Below are 23,625 nucleotides of genomic sequence, written 5' to 3' on the forward strand. Positions count from 1 at the left end.
CAAAAATAGAGGAATTCTGTGTATCATCAATGAAAGAAGTTTAGGGGAAGGGCATAGTACATACTACAATAATTTAAAATCATATGCACATTTCACTTCCCATGCATGATGATTTCTAACATGAAACAACGTAACTATACATCACTGAAAATACAATCAAGCTTTGCTCCAGAACTTACAGCCACACTCTATAGTCAGTTAAAAAAAAAACCCTGGAAGAATATATGATAAATGTGTTCAGATTCTATTAGTCTGATTTGTAAGTAGAATCTAAACAAAGAGGAGGAATTTGGGCACATATACACATGCACAAATGGCTAAACATCTAAATGATATGATACAAAATTACCACTAACTATGAGAATCAAGAGGCTACTCTTATGCAAGCAACCAACTTTTACTTATGATTTCAAACATACAGTTTAATATTCTGTTAAAACTGTTTTAAAAAACCGTAGTAGGGTTCAGTTTTCTAGTCTCGGCATGAACTAATGCCAGGGACACGACTATTTGTATTAGGAAAGAGATAAAATGGTGTGGCTTGTGCTTCATTACATCCTGGTTTGTTGAGGGTTAGGTGAGTGTCTTCAATTTCAAGACTTTTTATTCAGGCCAGGCGCAGTGGTTCACGCCTGTAATCCCAGCACTTTGGGAGGCCAAGGCAGGCGGATCACGAGTTCAGGAGATCGTGACCATCCTGGCTAACATGGTGAAACCTCGTCTCTACTAAAAATACAAAAAATTAGCTGGGTGTGGTGGTGGGCGCCTGTGGTCCCAGCTACTTGGGAGGCTGAGGCAGGAGAACGGCGTGAACCGGGGAGGTGAAGGTTGCAGTGAACCGAGATCATGCCACTGCAGTCCAGCATGGGTGACAGAGCAAGACTCTGTCTCAAAAATAAATAAATAAATAAATAAAATAGAAAAAGAAAAAAAGACTTTTTATTCAAATTAAGCACAAATTGTGACAGAAACCCTCTAGGCTGTGTCATCAGTTAAGACAAGCACATACGATACCATAGAAAATATATATAATTTATTCGATGGGCTTAAAATCAACACAAATTCATTTTTAGGCACTTCTCGAGTATAGACTATGGGAATTTTTACCAAAGAACGGGATATCTAGCAGGTAACAGCATAAAGATTTAAACTTTAGTTTTCAGAACAATACACAAGGGCTAGACAACTGATAAGAAATACTGCATAACTAATCCAAGTGTATCCTGGCATTTCTTCCCAATTTGACAGGGCTTGAGGGTTAACTAGAAAGTTACTTTTTAGCATCCAAAATCCTAATTTCTGGCTTTCTTTCCTTTTTACTCTATTATCATGGTCTTAAAATAAACTATCATACGTTCTTTGAGGGAACATGATATAGAAGTTTTATTTTTGTATAAGTGGAGCTTTAAAGACATATTTCTTTATCTGCATTTACAGTCAATGCATGACAAGTGATTATTTTGATGTCTTTTAAAGCCCATTTAAACAGGTTTATTTTGTAAGGATAGGCTTTTCATTACTAACTCCTTTAGACATCTAATGTTTATCTCTGTTTTGTAAGTAAACATGAAGAAAAAAATGGAATGTGGGCAATAGCTTCAAGAATGCCCTTAGGTTATAGGCTACATATAAATTTGGCTTGGCATCTTTTTCCAACTCAAACTGAACTGGTATTCTGTGAAACATAACCATTCTTGGTAGTGGGAAGATAATACACATAAAACTTCATCCCGCCCATGCCTAACTAGTAGCTCAAGGAAGTGGCACAGTCTGGGTATTTCTCCTAAGTTTCTGAATCTACTTCCCAACATGTGAAGTTAAATTAAGAAGCATGAAAATGTTAAATATAAAGAATTATAATACTGGCATCTATATGCTATTCACACTGCAAGCTGGTCTTCTGATGGACTCCACATCTCTGATAATGCTCTCTAATGAGCAAAGTCCAAATCACTACCTCAAGTCAGTGGTGAGAAGATAGCAAGGAACTAGAAAAGCTGCATAGAAACTACTGGTTTGGAAACCACTGCCTATAACAATGGTTACAGAGAAAGTTTAAAGTAACCTCCAGGACATAGGTATCTTCACTGATAGTAAACGAAGACACAGGAGAGAAGGGGATACCTGAGCTATGGGGAAGCTGATCTTGAAAGCAAGGAGATCCAGATTACATTTGGAGAGTGGGAGGGGTCAAAGTTACATGGAGAAACTTGTCTCTCCCCAGCCTTGAAAAAGGGATTGATGACAAGATACAACCGGGCAATTGAGGGAAGATTGGAGTTTGGAGATAACCGATGATGTGGTACTATCTCCTGTATACAAAGCAGAGCCTATTATACATACATTCCCAAAAATGCCTGCAGAGAAATCTAGAAAGTTGTCTATAGTTTTTCTATTTACACTAATATAAACAGGTTTTGAGGTTGTCTGTACTGTATGTGGTTGCTGTAGTGACAGCAAGAAACATAAAGTGCCTATGCAAGAGGGGACAATAGAGTCATGTTTCTAGGCATCTTAATACTATATACTGAGACAAAAAGGAAAAGAATGTCAGGGACTTCATGCCTTTGCTCAAGCTCTGTGCACTTCTCTAGGTCTCAAATGACCTAGGCACTTTTTAAAGGCCAGAAAATAAAAACTCTTCTTCCCTCTATTTCATCCCGTGCTTCTAAAGTCATTTTCACTAACTATATTAAAAATGCCAGCCAGCAGTGCTAAAACACTTTTATATTCTTAAGGCAAAATGTCATATAAGAAAATGAATCCCCTATCCACTTCCCCACTATAACCCCTAAGCCACCTGCCTTCATTGTATGCTTTGCCCATTATAAGGACCAAGATGTACTGGGAAGATAAAAGAGAACCGAAAACTTCAAACAAGAACCCTCTATATAATGCGCAAGAAATACTTTCACAGATGCTATTATGACAAAATTAAACATATTCAAATGCTTATAGCATATGGTTACTTTTGCCCAGATATCAAAAGAAGTTAAATGACTTTCAAAATTAGTATCAAAAACAGGATATTTAAATCCAACCACAAGTACAGAAGTATGAATCTTTGTTCTTCTCAGAGCTGAACACAATGACTCCATGAGATGTTTTCACTCAAGTGGCATACTGAAAACCCAAAAGCATCTCCCTTTGCTTAATTCCACTTAAACTACATACAAATTGCCAATATGACTTTTCACCAGCCTCTCCATCTTATTTGAAAATAATACTGTTAAAATGATTTTGACATTTTCATATATAAATTTATTTTTTCCCAACTATAATTTTGGTTTTATGTACAAGTACACAAATACCACCTTATTTTAATGTTTACCTTGAAGGGTAGAAAACAAAATCATGTTTTATAAATGTAGTATAAAATTACACATCTTCTCATGACGTCAAGTCAATAATCCACTAAACCAACTGTAACAAGGTAGTGCATGCTTTAAACATCCAATTAAGAATAAATCTGAGCCAACATCTTGATGACAAGGTAATGTGCTGATACTGTGTTAAACTGATGTGGCAGTAATCCAAGGGACTAAGCACATGATTATTCAAATTAAAAAATAAAAAGGACAAAAGGTGTGGATTTTCTGGGCTACATCACAGAATATTTGTCTGGTGAAACCGTAATACAGATTTGGGTGAAGGAGATTTTTAATAGATAACAAGTAATTCTTTATAATGATTTGAAAAAGTATGAGAACATATGAGAAAAGCTTAGTAATTTAAGATTTACTTTTGTAAAACCATGTGGACAAAGATTAAATGTTATGCTTCCATTTTGAACATTATAAATATAAAACACAAAACATTCAATGTTAAATACTGATCTCCCATGCCTGACCTGGATTTAGATATTGAGTATTTCCCATTTTAAAGAAAGAAAACTTTCAAAGTTTTGTCAATATTTAAAGTATATACTATTATTCCTCACCAAAATCTTCATGAAACTTAAAAGGCTGATATTAAAAGTAGTTTTTTTTTTTTTCTTAAATATGCTAAAACATGTGAGTTTGGATTAACCTTCAGATTTTCAAGGCATGAAAGATACATAGAGTACCCCAGAATATGTTTTAACACATTTAGGATAAGTTTGTTTACAGTTGTGACAGGAATACCTTTAACTTTCAGACATGGAAAAAATACCCTAAGCAAACATACAGGGTGTTTTGGGTCAAGTTACTTCTTAGTACAAATAATACATTGTAGCAATCAATTTTTAAGCCAAATTCTTAAAATCATTCAAAAAACACTTGCAGTTTATAATTGTCAAGGCATTTATGTAATAGATAATACAACAAAACTTAGAAATAAAAAATCTCACAATATATTCCAAGTACCAAAATAAGAAAGAAATTGGCAAATTAAGAAATTATCAATGTTGCTCAGAAACATGCCTTACTTTTACTCTGAAATTCACTTTAACTCCTTGACGTATAATTTAATGCTTAAAAATAATATAGCTAAGTTGTTTAATAGTATTTATAGAATATTACTTTTCTGGGTAGACACGTTTCACACAACAGTTTTCAATGAATGCTGAGCATTCATTTGATAATTTTAATCATAATTTGACTCACTGATTAATGGATTAATAATTTATTCAGTAATTTAGATGTCATAAGAACCACTGAAAAGAATAATCTGATAGTTGCTCATTGTACAATCCTGCCCATTAGTAATACTAAGCTAAGAATCTGATAGCTATCCCACTCTGTTGAATTATGTGTTTCCATGTTTGTGATTTTGGTCAACAACAAAAAATCAATACGCAATGTCATGCTTTTTCCTTTTCCTTTTTTTTTTAAACAAGCAGCTCAATGATTTGGGAGGTTGGTTAGTACAATACAGAGAACATAGAGAGAAAGTATAAAATGGCACTGAACATCAATGCCAATACTTATCTCATTATGGTTATAATGAAGGATATTATTAATATTTGTGTTATTTTTCTCTGGAACATAAATCAATGCCATTAACTTGAACTTGAGGTATATACACAATACACACACACAACCTTAAGCAAAATACTTTTCATAAGTAACATTACATTTTAAAATATTGGAAACTGAATATCTGTGCTGATTTGTATTTTGACTTAATGGAACAAGAAGAAAACAACATTCAACTAGGGAGGGTTATACTGATAATAAAGCTCTTAAAATTCAAAATGTCTTCCTCTCCCTTTGTACTTACCACAGGCTACACAATGTCCTGAGAGGATTCATTATGAGAAAAATGTCAATCACAGCTTTAATAACTTACTTTGGAAAAAACTAATAAGAAAGTAAATTGGAAGGTGAGACGTCATCTTTGTTTTCAAATAAGTGGTCTTAATTTTTCTTCTTATAGAAAAAGTTTAAATCAGTTTATTATAAATATATCTAAACCATTAATTTTTGCAGCTTTCAGGTAAAGTCCAGCACTTCATTTATACAAAGTCTATGAGAAGAGGTCAGTAGAGATCATCTAATCTTAAGTCGTGACATCATCCATTCAAGTCCTTGGCACAATCTATAAAGAAAACAAAATCATTTGATTAAATTCTGAACTAAGAAGCTACGAACAGCAAACTAAAAGGCAGTATTTTTCATTTAGCTAAATAACAAAGATTTAAAAATCAGTAATATTCAGTGCTTGGGCTGCTGCAGTGAAGCCATATTCTCATACGTAATACACCTGTGCTTTTTTTGTCTTTCCTCTTTTTAAGACAGGATCTCCCTCTGTCACCCAGGCTGGATTGCAATGGCACAATCAATGGCAGCCATGACCTCTGGGCTCAAGCGATCTCCCCACCTCAGCCCCCCAGTAGCGGGGAGTAAAGGCATGTGCCACCACGCCCAGCTAATACATCTGTGCTCTTTTGGTTCCGTTATATCTCTAGTCCCCAGAATGCTGTCTGACACTTTTAAAAAGCTTTATAATTATACAATGAGTGCCCACAGAAAGCAACATATGTCAAAAATATATCTGGCAATATGTATCAAAAATATTTAAAATATCAATACTCTGCATCTTTTTCTACTTCCAGAAATGTATCCTAAAAAAGAAAATCAGACGTAAACATAGACTTACATACAAAACTGTTCATTAAAGTACTTTTAATAGGAAAATAATTTGTCTAGAAATACAGAAAAAAATTAATTACAAGACATTTGTATGATGAAATATTTAAAATTTTCCTTTCAAAAATGATTTCATAATTCTCATCACCAGGAAATGGAGGAAATAAAACCATTTTATAATAGGATAAAATGCTCATGATATAAATGACAAATGGCAGAATATTAAACAAAATATATATTTTGTAGTTATTAAAACAAAGTATACACATAATGGTACATAAATATTATAAAATGTAAGTATATAAAACTTTTGAAGGCAATAAAATTTCATATTGGTAACATCAGTTATCACTGAACAACTGGTAATTGAACATAACCCAAAATACAGAAAAGGATGTTCATTCTGGTAAAAGAAACTAAAAGTTCAGCGAAAGAGAAATGGTTGTACACATTAAGTTACAATAAAATGAAGAACTGTTAATAAGTATTAACTATTATCTATGACAAGCTTTTGTAGACATAAAAAACTATGTTACAATATTAAATTTTTTTCAATTCAGATTTTTGTTAAGTATGAGTCTAATAATGTAAAAGAAGACACAAATAGAAAAAAGACAGCAATGAGGTAAATAAATGGTTGTTTTGGGGTGGTTGTCCCACACTTTTCTCCTGTGACTAGATCTGTTACTTTTAAACTACTGACAGGAAATAGTACATAAAAATAATAGATGAAGAGATTGTTTAACTCCAAACTGATAAATGAACAGTAGTTACCTAATAGCAAACTAGAAACTGACTTAACATCCATTCTCTTAATTAATCTTTACAACACTGAGATCAGAATCCTTCCAATGTTACAGAGGAAATCCAGGGTTGGCAATGTTAGCAAATGGGAAAAGTGGGAGTCAAATGAAGTCACACACCGAAGTTTGTGATCTCCAATCCACTGAATCAAAATGCTAATGCATACTAAAACCAATAATTTAGATCAAGGCAGCTGAACTATAAAAGAAAAACGGAACATTTCTCTCAAAACCAAACTCATCTACTACCTTCCTATTTTGAAAACAAAATTGTTTTATCTCTTTTTAAAATGAAATTGAGTTGATACCAATGATACATTTTCCATACAATTATCAAAGTATATAAATTAAATCTATGTCAATCCTAGATGACTTGTCTTTATTGCCAAATATTATAAATCCATGCTTTTGCTTGACAAAGATATATATATTAAACTATTTGACAAATATTTAACATATTTTTACTTAAATGAATACTTGGATAATTGGTATTATCTGTGATTTTTTTAATGAACAGGTTTTTTTTTTTTAATTAAAAAACCTTTTTTAAGGTTCTAATTATGCTCTTCCAAATGTTGGTAATAATGCCTTCTATTAAGATTCGGCTTCAATAATTCATTATATTTGGTTTACCCTTCATCGTGGTCTTGAAAGGAAAACAATTTCTCCCACTTGAGCTAATTCGTCTATACCCCACGCTTTTGTCCTTTTCTAAAACCTCAAGAACCCCAAACTTAAGACCTCTATTTAGAATCCTTTATAGCTTATTTCTTTTTTCCTCTGCTTTTAAATGCAATCATGCATCATTTAATGACAGGGATACATTCTGAGAAATGTGTCAGGTGATTTCATCACTGTGTGAACATCACAGAGTGTACTTACACAAACCTAGATGGTACAGCCTAGTATGCACCTAGGCTCCGTGCTATACAGTCTGGTGCTCCCAGGCTACACACCTACATAGCATGTTACTGTACTAAATTCTGCAGATGACCATAACCCAATAGTAAGAACTTTTGTACTGAAACATATCTAAAAATAGAACAGGTTATTGTAAACATACAGTATTTTAATTTTAAGGGACCACCGTCATATATGTGGTCTATCACTGACGAAAACATCATTATAGGGTGCATGACTGTATATACAGATCCACCATATTTTGGAAAAACAACAACAAAAATTGTACTTTATTTTGATCCGTCTTTTGCCTTTTTATCCTATTTCCAACCTCCTCTATTTCATCTGCCACATTCAAGAGTTTACAAAGCTATTTTTGCTTCCTAAAATATACCTCCTCTTTAAACTACACTTACCTCACGCCCACTCTCCCAATGCACAGAATTTGTTCTGACAAACTGGTTGAATGTACTCATTTGTTGTTAATTCAATGGCATCCTCCATCTCCTGGTCCTTGACCTCAGATTTGACAATGCCGACCACACCACTTCCTTCTTGAAATACTTTCAACTGTGGGCACTAGACAGGGCAAATTTCTACTCTAGGCACACACTTCTCTTCCAACACCTATCATTCTAGAATCAAGGACCATCATTGCTACACTCTCTCCAATTCCCTCAATCCTTCTTTTGTTTAAGTGCATCAGTTTCAACAGTCAGTAACCCCAAAGTAGTCTCAGACATAAATTATCTTTGATTTGAGCTTCTTTATGCATAAAATATCACTTACAAACAATTACTCTGTAGGACTGTTATGGGGATTAAATGAAGCACTATATGGAAAGCACTCCAGACACAGGACATGCTCAGCAAGTGTCAGGTCTTCAGTTCCACTATCATCGTAAAATGTATTTCCTAACTTCTCTAGCTGTCACTGATACTCCCATTTCTCTGAGATCCTACAGCAATTTTAACAGCTACATGCTTACATGTTCAGTAGGTTTATGTGTATTATGTTTATGTTGTTTTACTATTTACAGAACCACCCTAAAAAGTCTCTGATTATAGACATGGACTACAGCTTACGTCTGTCCCTTACGATGTTTTGTACACAAGAGCCTTAAATATTTAGGAGTTTAAAGAAGATATACATGTTTCTAAGCAAAATATAAGTTCGATAACATCTAAGAGGAAGACTTCTTACCCCTCGCCAGTTAGAGCACAGCATGCCTGGATATGCCACTGGTGATCTTTAATAGAAGTTAGCTTCAAAAACTGGGAGATTTCTGCTACAGTCATGCATTCTTTAACATCTTGTTTATTAGCAAAAATCAGCAATCCAGCTTTTCTTAGGTCCTATTAAAGCAAATAAAACTGTAAAGGCCAATACATTTTCCACATATTTTTCAACTTAATTAACAGAATCTTTTTCACAATCTTAGTAAACAAGAATTTCTCAACTATGTGACATAAAAGCATCTCATAGCGCATAGGCTGATAACACATTTTTTACACTTGTATGTGTTTACATATTTCTTGTAGTCTTAGACTACCATTTTTTATGGTCCTAAGTGCTGTATTTAACAGTCATGTTTTCTGGTATATATACTACCCACCCCCTAAATCCAAAATTAGGCTTAAATGGCAAAGAACTACCTTTCAGCCTAATACTTGAGAGCTCTCCAAAATTCTACCTTGCCTATACTTTTCTGTTTTACCTTACATCACTCCTATGTAAGTCCTCTGCTGTAATTAGCAACCTACCCTACTGTTCTCTACACAGTTTTGGGCACTGCCATCTCTATGTTGTTCAAATCATTTCTCTTGCATATATTTCCTTCCCTCCAACCTCCTAAACCAGCCTTTCCCAATCATGATTCCACAAGAGAATTAAGCTCCACAGAAAACGATGAGTGACTACATTGCAATTCTTCCAATAATGTACGTAGCTAGTACCTTCTAGCTGCATAGGAAATAAATGAATTCATTACAATATATGCCTTAAAGCTTAGGGCTTAATTCTCAGTTGAAGTTCTATCCTAAACCAATCCTATTCACCCTAATTTCTGTCACTGTATATGAAGCTTTCTTAGATTTGAATATGTAATATGGCCATCTTGGAGTGGCATTAAACTTATCAAGTTTCCCCAATTAGAAGTTCTTTCGCTTCAATGCTATGACTCAGAGGCAAGTTCTTTAGGCTTTCTGAATTTTTTCCTCATTATCTTTTGAGTATCTGATCTGAGCAAAACACCCACTGTATTAACCCTTTTCCAAATGTAATTGTGCACACTCCAAATAACAGGCATAATGTTTTACTCACAAAATAGGCCAAAGGTTCTTAGTCTCTTCCTGCCCCACTCCTCTCTACCTGCCAGTTTTAAAGCCAGGGACTTCCTTGACAATCTGTTTAAAATCACAGACCTTTCCCCCGAAAACGCACATATGCATATATACAAAATTTTTTAAAGTTTATGTACAATTTTAGAGTGTTAATAAATACCCTAAATTCCCTACATGGATACTGGGCCAGGAATCCATGAAGGATGTATTCAGTTAGCAAATGAAATTCTCATAAAATTCTGCCTGTTATATATTAAGAGATATAAAATTAAGGTTTTGGTGCCACACTTGCAAATTTTCACAACTGTGAATGGCATCTGTCTTCTTAGGGATTTTACTGATATATTTTGGTTTTAATAATATGTGTATGTGTTTGAATCAATAAAACCTTCAGCAGATACAAAATGACTCGTTAGAATATAGTTTTGATGATTCTGATGCAAATAAAAACATTAGTAGTGTATTTGTATTTCTTATTTGGTTAAAGGAGTTACATAAAACATTTTATATAGCAATCAAGACTAGGCCAGGTGCACTGGCTCACGCCTGTAATCCCAGCACTTTGGGAGGCCGAGGCAGGTGGATCACAAGGTCAGGAGATCGAAACCATCCTGGGTAACACGGTGAAACCCCGTGTCTACTAAAAATTAAAAAAAAATTAGCCGGGCGTGGTAGCGGGCACCTGTAGTCCCAGCTACTTGGGAGGCTGAGGCAGGAGAATGGTGTCAACCCGGGAGGTGGAGCTTACAGTGAGCCGAGATCACACCACTGCACTCCAGCCTGGGTGACAGAGCTAGACTCCATATTTAAAAAAAAAAAAAAAAAAAAAAAAAAAATCAAAACTGACTTTAGTTACAGTGACCTCTGCAGGATGGTAGCTAGTAATGCTACCACAGTTTATACAGTTATCTGAATAAGTACGGTCAGAAAGGAATACTGCTACAATGTTCACAATTGAGATAAAGTATAACTTGTACACATATAGTCATTATCAAGGATATACATTAAATATTTTTTCTTTTCTCCTAAACAGAAAATGAAACCATTAATCAGCTGGGCGTGGTGTCTCACACCTGTAATCCCAGCACTTTGGAAGGCCAAGGTGGGGGATGTCTTTGAAACCAGCCTAGCCAACAGGGCGAAACCCCGTTTCAACTGAAAACATAAATATCAGCAAGGTGTAGTGGTGTACACCTGTATTCTCAGCTACTTGGGAGGCTGAGTAATGAAAATCGCTTGAACCCAGGAGGTGGAGGTTGCAGTGAGCCAAGATAGTGCTGGTGCACTCCAGCCTGGGTGACAGAGTAAGACTCTGTCTCAAAAAAACACAAATAAAAGAAACCATTATCAATAGTTGTTACGTGGCTGAGTCAGTAAGTAGATGGACTTTCCATGGGATTTACTTCCTATCTTTCTATCTTCTCAGTTTCAGTATGTCTTGCTAGGGTGTGCTGAAGTCTTACATAGGTCAAGTTTGCTAACGTTGACATATTGAAAGAACAACCTTCTGACAAATACTTGGCACAAATTAGGACACATGGTTTATATTATTGTAAGTAATTTGTATTCATTCTTAATGATGAAATGATTTGTAGAAGCCCCTAAACTGAAAATTGAAAAATACAAAAAATAAAGCCATTTAATAAAAGGTCTCCAAACACCTTAAATCAATTTTTCTAGATCTCAAAGGTTCAAACTTTAGAGTTCTTGACTTTTAAGAAGTTATTTTATCAATTTTTAAATATTTAGAAAGAGAAGAAAATCTTCATTTGCTTTCTATTATATAACCCCAAAACCAAAATGTATACATGAGAACAGTAGAAAATAGATATATTAAATTAAGGCTGTTCATCAACTCGGCTTAACAAGGGGTCAAAGTATAACGTGAACAATGGTGATCTTTGGTACATAAGCCATTTCAAACACTTTAAAACCATTTCTGCTACAAATTTTAAGTCTAAGATATATTTTAGTTTCATCAAGGAGATGAATAACAGCAATTGCAAGACACATTTACTTAGTATCTTCTATATACCATACATAGTTGTCAATTTGTTTCTTAAAACTTCATTTGGGGGCTGGGCGCAGTGGCTCACGCCTGTAATCCCAGCACTTTGGGAGGCTGCGGCGGGCAGATCACCTGAGATCAGGAGTTTGAGACCAGCCTGGCCAACAAGGTGAAACCTCGTCTCTACTAAAAATATTAAAAAATTAGCTGGGTGTGGTGGTGGGTGCCTGTAATCTCAGCTACTCGGGAGGCTGAGGCAGAAGAATTGCTTGAACCCAGAAGATGGAGGTTGCAGTGAGCCGATACGGTGCCACTGCACTCCGGCCTTGGCAACAGAGCGAGACTCCGTAACAAAACAACAACAGCAGCAGCAAAAACACTTCATTTGTGAAGGTAACTCCTAGAAGTTGAGTCACTCTGAATAAAATTTCAGACTTCGGTGTTTGGAACCATTTTAAAATTAATGAGTTTTAAAGTTGAACACTTCATTTATGATAAAACTTTGAAAATTATTTTAAAAATTTTAGTTTTGTATTTTGCAATAATGTAAAGAATCATTATCAGCAGTGACAATAAGATTTCGTTGGTTTATGTAGTATGTATGAAACATCCAGCTAACATCATGTCTACATTTATTTTTCACTCACACATTCTCACTCTTTGATCCATTTGTCTCTCTCCAGAACTCTGCCTTTTTGGCTCTTCTTGACCCTACTGAGTAGCTTGCTCAAACTCCCAACTTCATCTGTAATTCCTTTCTTCTCTGGTCATCTCCTCATTCAGTCTCCTTTCACTTTCCAACTAGGCCCTACTTATGTCTTCTTTTTTCTTCTGCTAATAAAGAGTCTGAATGAGAATACTCAAGTTCAAAACCTAGATTTTAAAAAGCTAGTCAAGTCACATAACCTTTCTGGGCCCCAGTGTACTCACCCATAACAGATAAGGTTAAGTGACCTATGTAAGTTAATGCCCTCAGCTAGTAAAAATCAAAGACTTTGAACCCTGCTACTGAGCTCTTCATATACTGATCCTGCTGCATATTGGCCAATTAGAGTAAAAATCAGATAGGGTGACTACCTGTTAACAAAGTAAAAGATATAGCCCAGAGACAAATAACATTTGTATCAATTTTTCTTTTTCCAAACTCTTCATAAAACCACTCTTTGGAATAAACTGAAAAATGCTGCATTTTTGCAAAATATGAAGTTGAAAAGAAAAAAAAAAACAAAAAAACCTTTGTCTTCTGCCTCTGTTATGGCTTACTGCTTGTATCCCAACTAGAAATGGAATTTGGCAAATGAACACAGAATGGCAAGATGTATTTCTGTAAATCTCCACGAGGTTTAAACACAGCTGCCGGAATTAGAGTCCAAAATAGGAAAAGGTGCATCTTAGTGGTCATAAGGAAATGAGGAACCTCAACTTACAGAATTACTTTACTAGGTTAGGTTCCCTAAAGCCCTGAAAGGTTGCCTGAAATACACAAAATTCTTAAAGCAAATCTTAAAAGCAGATCATCAAATCAATAATAAAACTAACATAAAACTTCACTACAAAGATATCCCTGTTTTCCTAAGCTTTGCAAAAAATTCCACTGAAATAAAAAAACTCTAAATATTTTTCTATTCCTATCTATAAATATGAGTTGAGAAAGTAGCTTCTGCAATATCCAAAAATACTCAAAAAATACTGCAAAATCTAAAAATATTTTACTAAATACTATATAAACACTATAATATTATAGTTATGAAGTTGACTATATTATTGTTTTTTAAACTTATATTACTGTAATATTTTTCTATTTAAAAAATTTAATTTTTAAATCTATTTTTATTTCTACTTATTTATTTTTAATTTTATTTTATTGTTTGAGACAAGGTCTCACTCTGTCATTTAGGCTGGAGTGCAGTGGCAAGAGCAGCTCACTGTAGCCTTGACCTCCTGGGCTCAAGCGATCCACTTGCTTCAGTCTCCCGAGTAGCTGGGACTACAGGTGCATGCCACCACACCTGGCTACTTTTGTTTATTTTTCGTAGAGAAAAATAAACATGTTGCCATGTTGCTCAGCTGGTCTTGAACTCTTGGGTTCAAGTGATCCTCCCACCTCGGTCTCCTAAAGTGCTGTGATTACAAGAGTGAGCCACTGTGCCCGGCCGGTATTTTTCAAGGACTAAGAAAATGTGGCTAGTCATCTAGTTTTGTTTAGTCAAAGGGACAGTATTAGAGAAATCTAACAGCAATTACATTTAAATATTAGTCTGCTGAGTAACAATCAAGAATTGCTAAGCACCCAGGTACTTTAAAATCTCATTTCCAATGATAATCTTCTGTATAATTAATCTATTCAAAATGCAAAATGAGAGCCACTTACAGCAATTACTTTTGCCCAGGAAAATTGTGAAACCAAATGTACCTAGGATAACTAAAATAAAGTTCTGCAACTTACTCCATAATCTTTCTGCTGCTTCCAGATACATTCCAAATTGGGAGATGTCAAAATAATCAAGCAGGCGTCACCAGCAAATAACTAAATATTTTTAAAAATTTGAAATTGATAGCACCCTCATGAGAAACTAGAAAACAAAATAGCCATTCACATACCCTTCCCCATATCTAATGTAAAAAGACTACTTACTTACCTCATGCGCTAACATTTTATAGAGCTCTTCTCTAGTTACAGAAATCCTCTCTCTGTCTGTACTGTCCACAACAACTATTACAAACTAAAATAATTACAAAAAAATTATTAGTGATTATATGATTTGGTATCTGTAAAATTTATAATGTGTTTATTTGATATACAGGCTATTAATATCAAGAAATTGGAATCTTATGGTATTGTTGGAAAATCAGAGCTACCTATACATTGTGAAGCCAAAAGGTCTGATCGATTTTAATATATTAACTAATTTTTAGAGAAAAGAGAATATATTACTAACATTCCAATTAATATATATAACGCATGTCTGTTTTCAGTATCTTAAATGCTAATGGGCCTATATCCATCTATGTGCACTACAAATCAGTAAGAAAAACATACAATATGATCCTGAATTTATTACTTCCAGGTAGATATTATTTGTTAATATCAATCTGAAATCCTAAAAGGGCATGGGTATGGGAGTAAAGTAATGTGACAGTTAAAGAAATCAATTAAAAAAAAAAATCAACCAACTGCAAGAATAAATCTCTATCTAAAAATAAGCTCTCTTCCTTACATAAGCATCACCTGCTACCTGCAAGCACAACCCCTTTCATGAACTGATGAGACTGGGATCAGAAGGTGCAATGAAAGACTTGTGATTGCCGTGCAGGACTGAGCTCCACTGCACTGCTTCCTCAACTCCGTGAGCACCCAAAAGCAACAGATCAGCAGGAACAGATGGAGATTTAACTTACTCACTTTATGATAGCATTTATGATGCCCAAGTTGGTTCTGACTGCCTATTAGTAACATGCACTATTTATTTTTTGGACCTAGATCTTAATTTTTAAATAAACTCTTACGATTTTCTGGATCTTTTCTATTCTTCAGACTACATCAATCAAAAGCCAGATGTATGAGAGAACTGCGACTTTACTTCCCCTCTCACTTGACAGCTTACTGATAGGTGACTTTATCACTGTAAGGCCCATTTTATTCCAAGGTATTTTAATAAAGCTGTTAATTTTCAGAGTGTTGGCATGAATTTGAAACCTACAGCATTATGTATACAGTAGCATATATACCTTTATAATCATACATAACTTTCCTTATAAAAAAAAGATTAAATGCCTAATGCAGTGTTGGGAAATCAGGTTGTTAGATACACTTAATGGTTTCTTAATGACTTAAAAGTTAGCTTTATGTACATACAAACCAGCTTTATTAACTTATAATGAACACTACAAAAACAATTGTCAGTCTTCTAATTCACAGGTCTATCTATGCAATGAAGCACTTAAATGTCAAAGGTCTGAAATTTCCTTTGGAAAATAATGTGTAAATAAAAAGACATGATTATGTCTAAAATGCCTTATAATGAAAAGAAAAACAATTATTTAATGTGCAATTGTGTTTTGTAAAACAAAATAGTAAAACTGGCTAGGATTCAAACCACCAAAACCCTCTCATTTGGTGAGCTAAACTCAGTCAAACATAAATAGAGAGAAATGAAATTAAACTATAAGATGGAAGTCATTTAAAAAAAAAAAACTACTAAAGACAAGTTCTGGGATCAATACACAATTAAAACATAATTAACCACCAATTCTCCCTATAGAGGTTCAATGATAGTGGACATATTAAACAATGACCCTGGAATAAGAAATCGAAGATTTTACTCTGCTTAAACTCTCTATATATTAACATACTGTGATATTTCAAAAAGATTAACTATAAGGGCTCAAATCTAGATGTTTTCCAAGCATTCTGCTTTCCAAGCATTAAATATTGTAAGAAACATTACCTCTGTGTTAGTATAGTAAGTGTTCCAGGAAGAACGAAGAGATTCTTGGCCACCAATATCCCACATTAGGAAACGTGTATTATTAATCACTATCTCTTCTACATTACTTCCTATTGTAGGAGATGTATGTACAACTTCATTCATAGAACTGGGGGAAAAAGTTTATATATATTTTACAATTAGCACGGAAGCTAACTTGCTTGAACAATTTTTTAATCAAGGACAAATCAGCATGAACTTTTATAATTTATACCTAAATATCTTTTTCCCACTAGTTTACAACATGAGTGAGGGTTTAAACAGGGCTAGAACTAGGTCGTAGGCTATCTGGCATATACTAGATCATTCCAGGAAACTATAAAAACAAATATTTTTCTACTTTCTTTTTTTAAATGTTACCCAGGCCGGAGTGCAGTGGCATGATCATACATAATCAGTGGCATGAGGTTCACTGCAGCCTTGACCTCCTCAATAGGATCAAGCAATCTTCTCACCTCAGTCTCCTGAGTAGCTGGAACTACAGGTGTGCACCACTACATCCAGCTAATTTTAAAATATATATATATATACACACACACACACACACATATCTTATAAAGAGATGGCGTACCACTACGTGGCCCAAGCAGTTTCTCAAAGTCCTGGCTTTAAGCAATCCTCCCACCTCTGCCACCCAAAGTGTTGGGATAAAGGCGTGAGCCACTGCATCCGGCCATATTTTTCTACTTTCTACAAACAAAAGAGCTTTAGCACAAAACCAATGGACAACTCAATGCCAACTATATGCTCAATATCATATAAATTTCTTGCTTTCTACAAAGTATTGCTGAGATTTGGCTCCAGGTTTATAGTCAACCTGCTTTCTTACAGGGTAACTTAGGTTTCATGTAATTTCTTACTGCATTCATTGATCGAATATCACCCAGGCCAAAAAAGTAACTAGAAATAAAATAATTTTTAAGACAGTTAATACTTACAATTGGTAAAGAATGGTAGTTTTCCCTGCATTATCCAGCCCAACAATGATAACTTTGTGCTCTGAAATAGAGAAAACACCAGTGATTTTTTCTTCAAAAAAGGAAAAAAAAGATTAATTCGATTATAGACAAAAATATATTCTGTATTTCACCCTTCTATCTATGGCATAATTCAGTGCATGGCACTTTATACTTTCTTGGAAGTCAAAAGAACATCCTGGCAAGACCACCAGAAGTGTGCCATTATACTCACCTTCCCCATTGCCACCATTCTAGGGACAACTCTCATCTTTCCAACCTCCTCTCTAGGAAGTCACAGCACTACATTTCCTCTACTCCTAGGCAAGCCTGCTCTCAGTAAAGTAAACCAAATATAATCACAACAATCTACAAATGACTTAAAGTATAAATGCTTCACAATGGATTACGTCAATGAGGTTCTAACAGGAAATTTAGGCATCAACTGGGTACGTGTATATGGAGTGGAATGAGTGAGAAGGAAAAAAGGACCATTTTTTAAATGGGTAATTGTAATTTATGAGTACCTTAAAACCACAGGGCTACTGTAACATGAAAAACAAATCTAAGAACCTATGGCTATGGTGGCAGTGACTCCCTCCACCCGTTTGGCTTCTGTGGCACCACTTTCTCCAAGTTTTCTTCCTGTCTCTAGTCATTCATTTTTTTTCAATGACTCCTCTTCCTTGGGTCTTCTTTCAAACATTCACGTTCCCCAGATGTTTTCTTGCACCCTCTTCACATTTCAGCCAGGCACTTGTAAGACCCATCTATTTCCAGACTGTCTGAAAGCAATCCGCAAAGACAGCACAGCATGTGGAAGAAGCTAGTGTCCAAGATGGCCTCTGGATAGTCATGCCATTATGTAGCCGCCTCCTCTTCAATCTGGGCTGGCCCTGTGACTTACTTTTAACCCATAGATGCAGCAGAAATGACCAGGCATGATTTCTGAGCCTAAATCATCAGAAACATTGCAGTTGCTGCCTGGCCGTCTTGGATAAGTCCTCCTGCGTTAAGTCAGATACCATATAGCAAGCCCAAGACTGCTGTGCCTTTTAATGAGTAAGCCCAAGTTGATCATGTGGTGAGACCCTGTTGAAAGGGATGACCAGTCAGTCCCTATCTCTTCCAGCCATTCTAGCTGAGATGACAGACAGACAAGTAAAGAAGCCATCTTGGCTATACTGCCTGGTTGAACCTACGAGGTACTCTAATTTTAGCTGCTATCTGACTGCAACCAAAGGAGACTCCCCAAGGTAGAACTTCCTAGCTGAGCTCAGTCAACTCATAAGAAACATGAAAAATAATAAATCATTGCTTTAAGTCATAAAATTAGAGTGGCTTACTACATAGAAACAGATAATTGAAGGAAATATTAATGGTATTATAAGACCTTGAGCAAATGACTTTTATTATTTCTCTGACCTTAAGTTTCTTCATTGTAAGATAGGGGAAATACTACCTATCACTCAGGGTTGTTTAACAATTAAAATAGCACACAGCAGTGCCTAGCACTGAAGAGGAGAGAGTTCTTAACCTGTTTTACTAGCCCAGGAAAAGATAAAAATTTACTAGAAACTGTACTCCAAATTTTGAATTTTGATCTTTTCCAAGGCTAGTGATATCCAGTACAACACTCTCAAGACACCGGGCAGTAGCAGTGAGCTGCAGCTCCCAGTCAGCCATGCAATAACAAGGGTAAACAACCAATACTGCATAATAGTATACACTGGGCTATCAGACGGTTTTGCCCAACTGGAGGCTAATGTCAGTGTGCTGAGCACATTTAAGGCAAGCTAGGCTAAGCTATGATGTTCAGTAGGTTAGATGTAATAAATATGTTTTGACTTAAGTTACTTTCAACTTACAACAAGTTTACTGGCACATAACTACATCATAAGTTGAAGGGCATCTATAAACCAAAGTTCAAGTCACTCTCCCTACATAAGCTGCACATATGTTCACAGCAAACATTTCTCTACAGCTACTCGTGGTATCACAAAATGCTGGAATTATCCTAATTATCCATTTAGGGAATTAGACCAATCCTTTAAAGTCTAGCTTTCCATGTAGAATCAATTTCTCCTGCTTTCCCACACTACCTCTAATCTACCACTTATCCTAATTATTTACATGTGCACTAATCTCAGCGTAAGAAGGCATCCTCAACCATATAGGATACATAATAATCATCTTTACATTTCTAGTGACTACAACTATTCCTGACATAAAGAAGGTACTCAATAAATGTTGAATTAATATAAGTAATAAAGGTTGAGGATTATAACACCTCAGAGTAAGATCTTTATAATTCAAATGGTAGATGTTTTCCAAATAGTTGCCACTTACCAGAGGAAATTCCTAATGATCTATAGGCACCTGCTATTATACAAAAATAGGAAGATCAAGTAAATAAAACATTTTAATACAATCCACTTTATCCAGTCATCTATTTCTCTGTAAGAAAGAGCAGGCAGCTTAGAACCACTAGGGTCCTTAAATGACATGACCACCTGTCCCTTTTGTGAGTTATTAAGAATCATTTTAAAGACCTAGGGCCCAGGCCGGATGTGGTGGCTCACGCCTGTAATCCCAGCACTTTGGGAGGCTGAGGTGTCGGGTGGATCACCTGAGGTCAGGAGTTCACAACCAACATGACCAACACAGTGAAACTCCATCTCTACTAAAAATACAAAATTAGCGGGGCGTGGTGGCACATATCTATAATCCCAGCTACTTGGGAGGCGGAGGCAGGAGAATCACTTGAACCCAGGAGGCGGAGGTTGCACTGAGCCAAGATCATGCCATTACACTCCAGCCTGGACAACAAGAGCGAAACTCCATCTGTGGCCCTTAGTCTCCCAGATCCACAAACAATTCTGCTACTATCCCAGAATAGACAGGACTCAGAGAGGGCAATTCATGGAAATGACTAAGACATAAATAAGAACAGCGAATGAGTAACATACAATAAGACCAAATGTTTAAAAATGAGAGACAAGGGCAGTCTATCCCTGAGGAAATGTTACATGGTGGCTGAATTAAAATCAGATGATTACTTGGGGAGCATGGAATCCCAACCCAAGGAGTGTTACAGGCTGCAATGATTGATGTGAATCCTTTTTTTTTTTTTTTGAGACAAGGTCTCACAATTGTTGTCTAGGCTGGATTGCAGTATCACAATCATGGCTCACTGTTGCCTCAACCTCCTAGGCTCAAGCGATCCACCCACCTCAGCCTCCTGAGTAGCTGGGACCACAGGTGTGCACCAAACCATATTTTGTTTCTTTTGTAGAGATAGGGTGTCCCTATGTTGCCCAGGCCAGTCTCAAACTCCTGGGCTCAAGCAATCCTCCCATCCCAGCCTCAAAAAGTGCTAGGATTACAGGTGTGAGCCCCTGTACCTGGTCTGAATTCATCTTTAGAGCAAGGCCATGCCTGCATGAGGGCCAGGTAATCGAGTCATTGGGAAAAGGTACCTTTGCACCTACAAAGTTTTTAAATAGCATGGCAATTCTGCCTAACTCCATTTTTCTATGTCCCAAAATTAAGCATTCCCTTTCTGATGACATAACTCCTCTACAGTTTTATTAATACAAGCACTCATAAACATTTTTAATACAACTAGAATTCATTATCAAGCTATACTCTTATCTCTGACTTGGATAAAAGTTTTTAGCTTCTCAGGTGAATACTGATTTTTAATCATTGCATTATCAAAATGTCAGCTTATTTTTAAGTTCCAGGAATATATCCCGCCCCGCCTCCTCTCTATTCCCCCAATGTATTAGCTACAGGCCAGAATTTAGACAGGCTTGTCAATAACAGGAAGAAAATACAATTACTCCGACAAATAAAAGAAATGGTACCCTAAAAATAGTACAAAATTAGCAGGAAAAGTCCAAAAGGAAACAAAAATATAGGCAAGAATCTATAATATATAACAATAAAGAATGAGTAAAAAATGTGTGTATGTACAAATAATGTAGACAGAGACCACGAAGTAAAAAACAGTACTCTCTTAGTTTCTTACAAGGTCCTTAATCAGTTAAGGAGGTTAAACACTTATTCCAACCATGTTACCATTTTTTCAAAATAGTTTGCTACGCTTCTTTCATAACTGCTTTCAGAGCCTGAGGTACACCATTTTGAATATTGTCACCTAATGTTGGCAAATCTTTTAAACTCTGAAGATGAACTTGACTTTAAAGTGGGAGACGAGCCACCTGATATCATCTTGGTCATAAGGTAAAAGGTATCTAAAATGAGTGCTATCTTTTTGTTGTTAAGTGAAATATGAAGAATTATTTAAAATTTTGTTTCCAAAGAACTTCTAAAAGGAGTTTCAAAGGATACACTGAATAACAGTAGGACATATCAGTGAAAAAACTATATAGCCTCCTAAAATGATAGCTTTAAAGTAAAACCTCATCTGGCTTTAGTACAGGTATTTTTTAAAGTGGTCTCCTTACTTCAGCCATGTCCCTAGGACTTGGTTATTATGTCCTAATTCCAAACCTGGTGCTTTCTAACAGTTCTGTTAGGAAAAACTAGCCAGGCGAAAACTACTAAAATAAAGAAAAAGAGGCTCTTAGGCTGGGCGTGGTGGCTCACACCTGTAATCCCAGCACTCTGGGAGGCCGAGGCAGGTGGACCACAAGGTCAGGAGTTCAAGACCAGGAGTTCACCAAGATGGTGAAACCCCATCTCTACTAAAAATACAAAAAAATTAGCCAGGCGTGGTGGCACGTGCCTATAGTCCCAGCTACTCGGAAGGCTGAGGCAGAAGAATCGCTTGAACCCAGGAGGCAGAGGTAAGATTCCTTATCATACCTGGCCACTAGCTGAACATGATCACCAAGGTAAAATTGCTCTGAACAAAACCATGGGCAACAACACAGAGACAAGTCTAAGATAAAGCAGATGGCAGAAATTACTCATTCCAGAATTTCATCTTATAACACAAGTTAGTTGCCTACTGAGGAAAGGAAAAGGTTAACTGTTTCAAGATGCATCATCTTTTACACCCACTGTATGGAATGAACTAGAGAATCAATAAGCTGAAATTAGATAACCTATCCTGTGGTGGATTAGGATTTAAACTGCTTTAAGTCTTTCTTTAACAGTGCCTAGAAATAAAGAAAGCACACTGGAGAAAGAAGGTATAGTAGATGATACAGGGTAGGAATCCACATGTCTCGGCCAGGCGCGGTGGCTCACACCTGTAATCCCAGCACTTTGGGAGGCTGAGGTGGGTGGATCACTTGAGATCAGGAGTCCAAGACCAGCTCGGCCAACATGGCAAAACCCCGTCTCTACCAAAAATACAAAAATTAGCTGGGTGTGGTGGCACACACTTGTGGTCCCAGGTACTTGGGAGGCTGAGGCATGAGAATCAGTTGAACTTGGAAGGCGGAGGTTGCAGTGAGCCGAGATTGTGTCACTGCACTTCAGCCTGGGCGACAGAGTGAGACCCTGTCTCCAAAATAAATAAATAAACAGAATCCACATGTCTGGCACGGTGGAAAATGTTAATAGAGAAAAGCGCATCAGAGCTGGTGATAAGAAAGAAATGAAGCGGCTAGCCGTGGAATTTGGGCAGGGAAAGAAATCCAGTCCTGCCCTACAAAGTTAGAAATGGCTGGAAGTCCTAGTAGGTGAAAGGTTAGGTTACTGTTACGGTAGAACAGGAAAGATGAAAGGTAAAATGGCTATGAACAAGAGGAGGGAAACTAACCAAGGTCTGAAGCTTTGGAGGACCCATAACCTTCTGTCTGCACCTGAAAGTGAGTAAGTAAATTGAGGTAATATCATTAGATAAACATGATGAAAAAGGATGAGTGTGACAAAGAAAGCTAAGCCTTAGCCCAAATCTTCCCCTAACTCTTCTTGACCTACCTACTAAAATTTAGAAAAGCTGCTCTACTTGGTCTCTAGAACGTGTCATAAACTTTCCGATCATTTAATTTTGCTCACGCCATTCTCCACACTACAGACCTTACTCTTCTGCCTAATTTTACAAACTCAATGAATTCCTATATACTTACAAATGCATAAA

At 36.0% G+C, this 23,625-nt stretch overlaps 1 protein-coding gene across 2 annotated transcripts in view; it reads right to left on the reverse strand.

Annotated features, from left to right (window-relative positions):
* Nucleotides 1-236: 236 nt before the first annotated feature.
* The window catches only part of ARL5A (ADP ribosylation factor like GTPase 5A), a 29,114-nt gene continuing 5,725 nt past the window's right edge, over nucleotides 237-23,625 (reverse strand). The window contains exons 2-6 of one of the 2 annotated variants that reach the window (XM_010372907.2): nucleotides 17,550-17,610; nucleotides 16,573-16,720; nucleotides 14,764-14,847; nucleotides 8,978-9,129; nucleotides 237-5,520 (exon numbers count right to left, since the gene is read on the reverse strand). In XM_010372907.2, the coding sequence (XP_010371209.1) occupies nucleotides 5,472-5,520; nucleotides 8,978-9,129; nucleotides 14,764-14,847; nucleotides 16,573-16,720; nucleotides 17,550-17,610 (494 nt within the window). In that variant the 3' untranslated portion in view covers nucleotides 237-5,471. The remainder of the gene's footprint in view (nucleotides 5,521-8,977; nucleotides 9,130-14,763; nucleotides 14,848-16,572; nucleotides 16,721-17,549; nucleotides 17,611-23,625) is intronic. The other variant, XM_030916465.1, reaches the window with a different exon arrangement.

This window comes from Rhinopithecus roxellana, chromosome 14 (assembly GCF_007565055.1).
Source record: "Rhinopithecus roxellana isolate Shanxi Qingling chromosome 14, ASM756505v1, whole genome shotgun sequence".
Taxonomy (NCBI): domain Eukaryota; kingdom Metazoa; phylum Chordata; class Mammalia; order Primates; family Cercopithecidae; genus Rhinopithecus; species Rhinopithecus roxellana.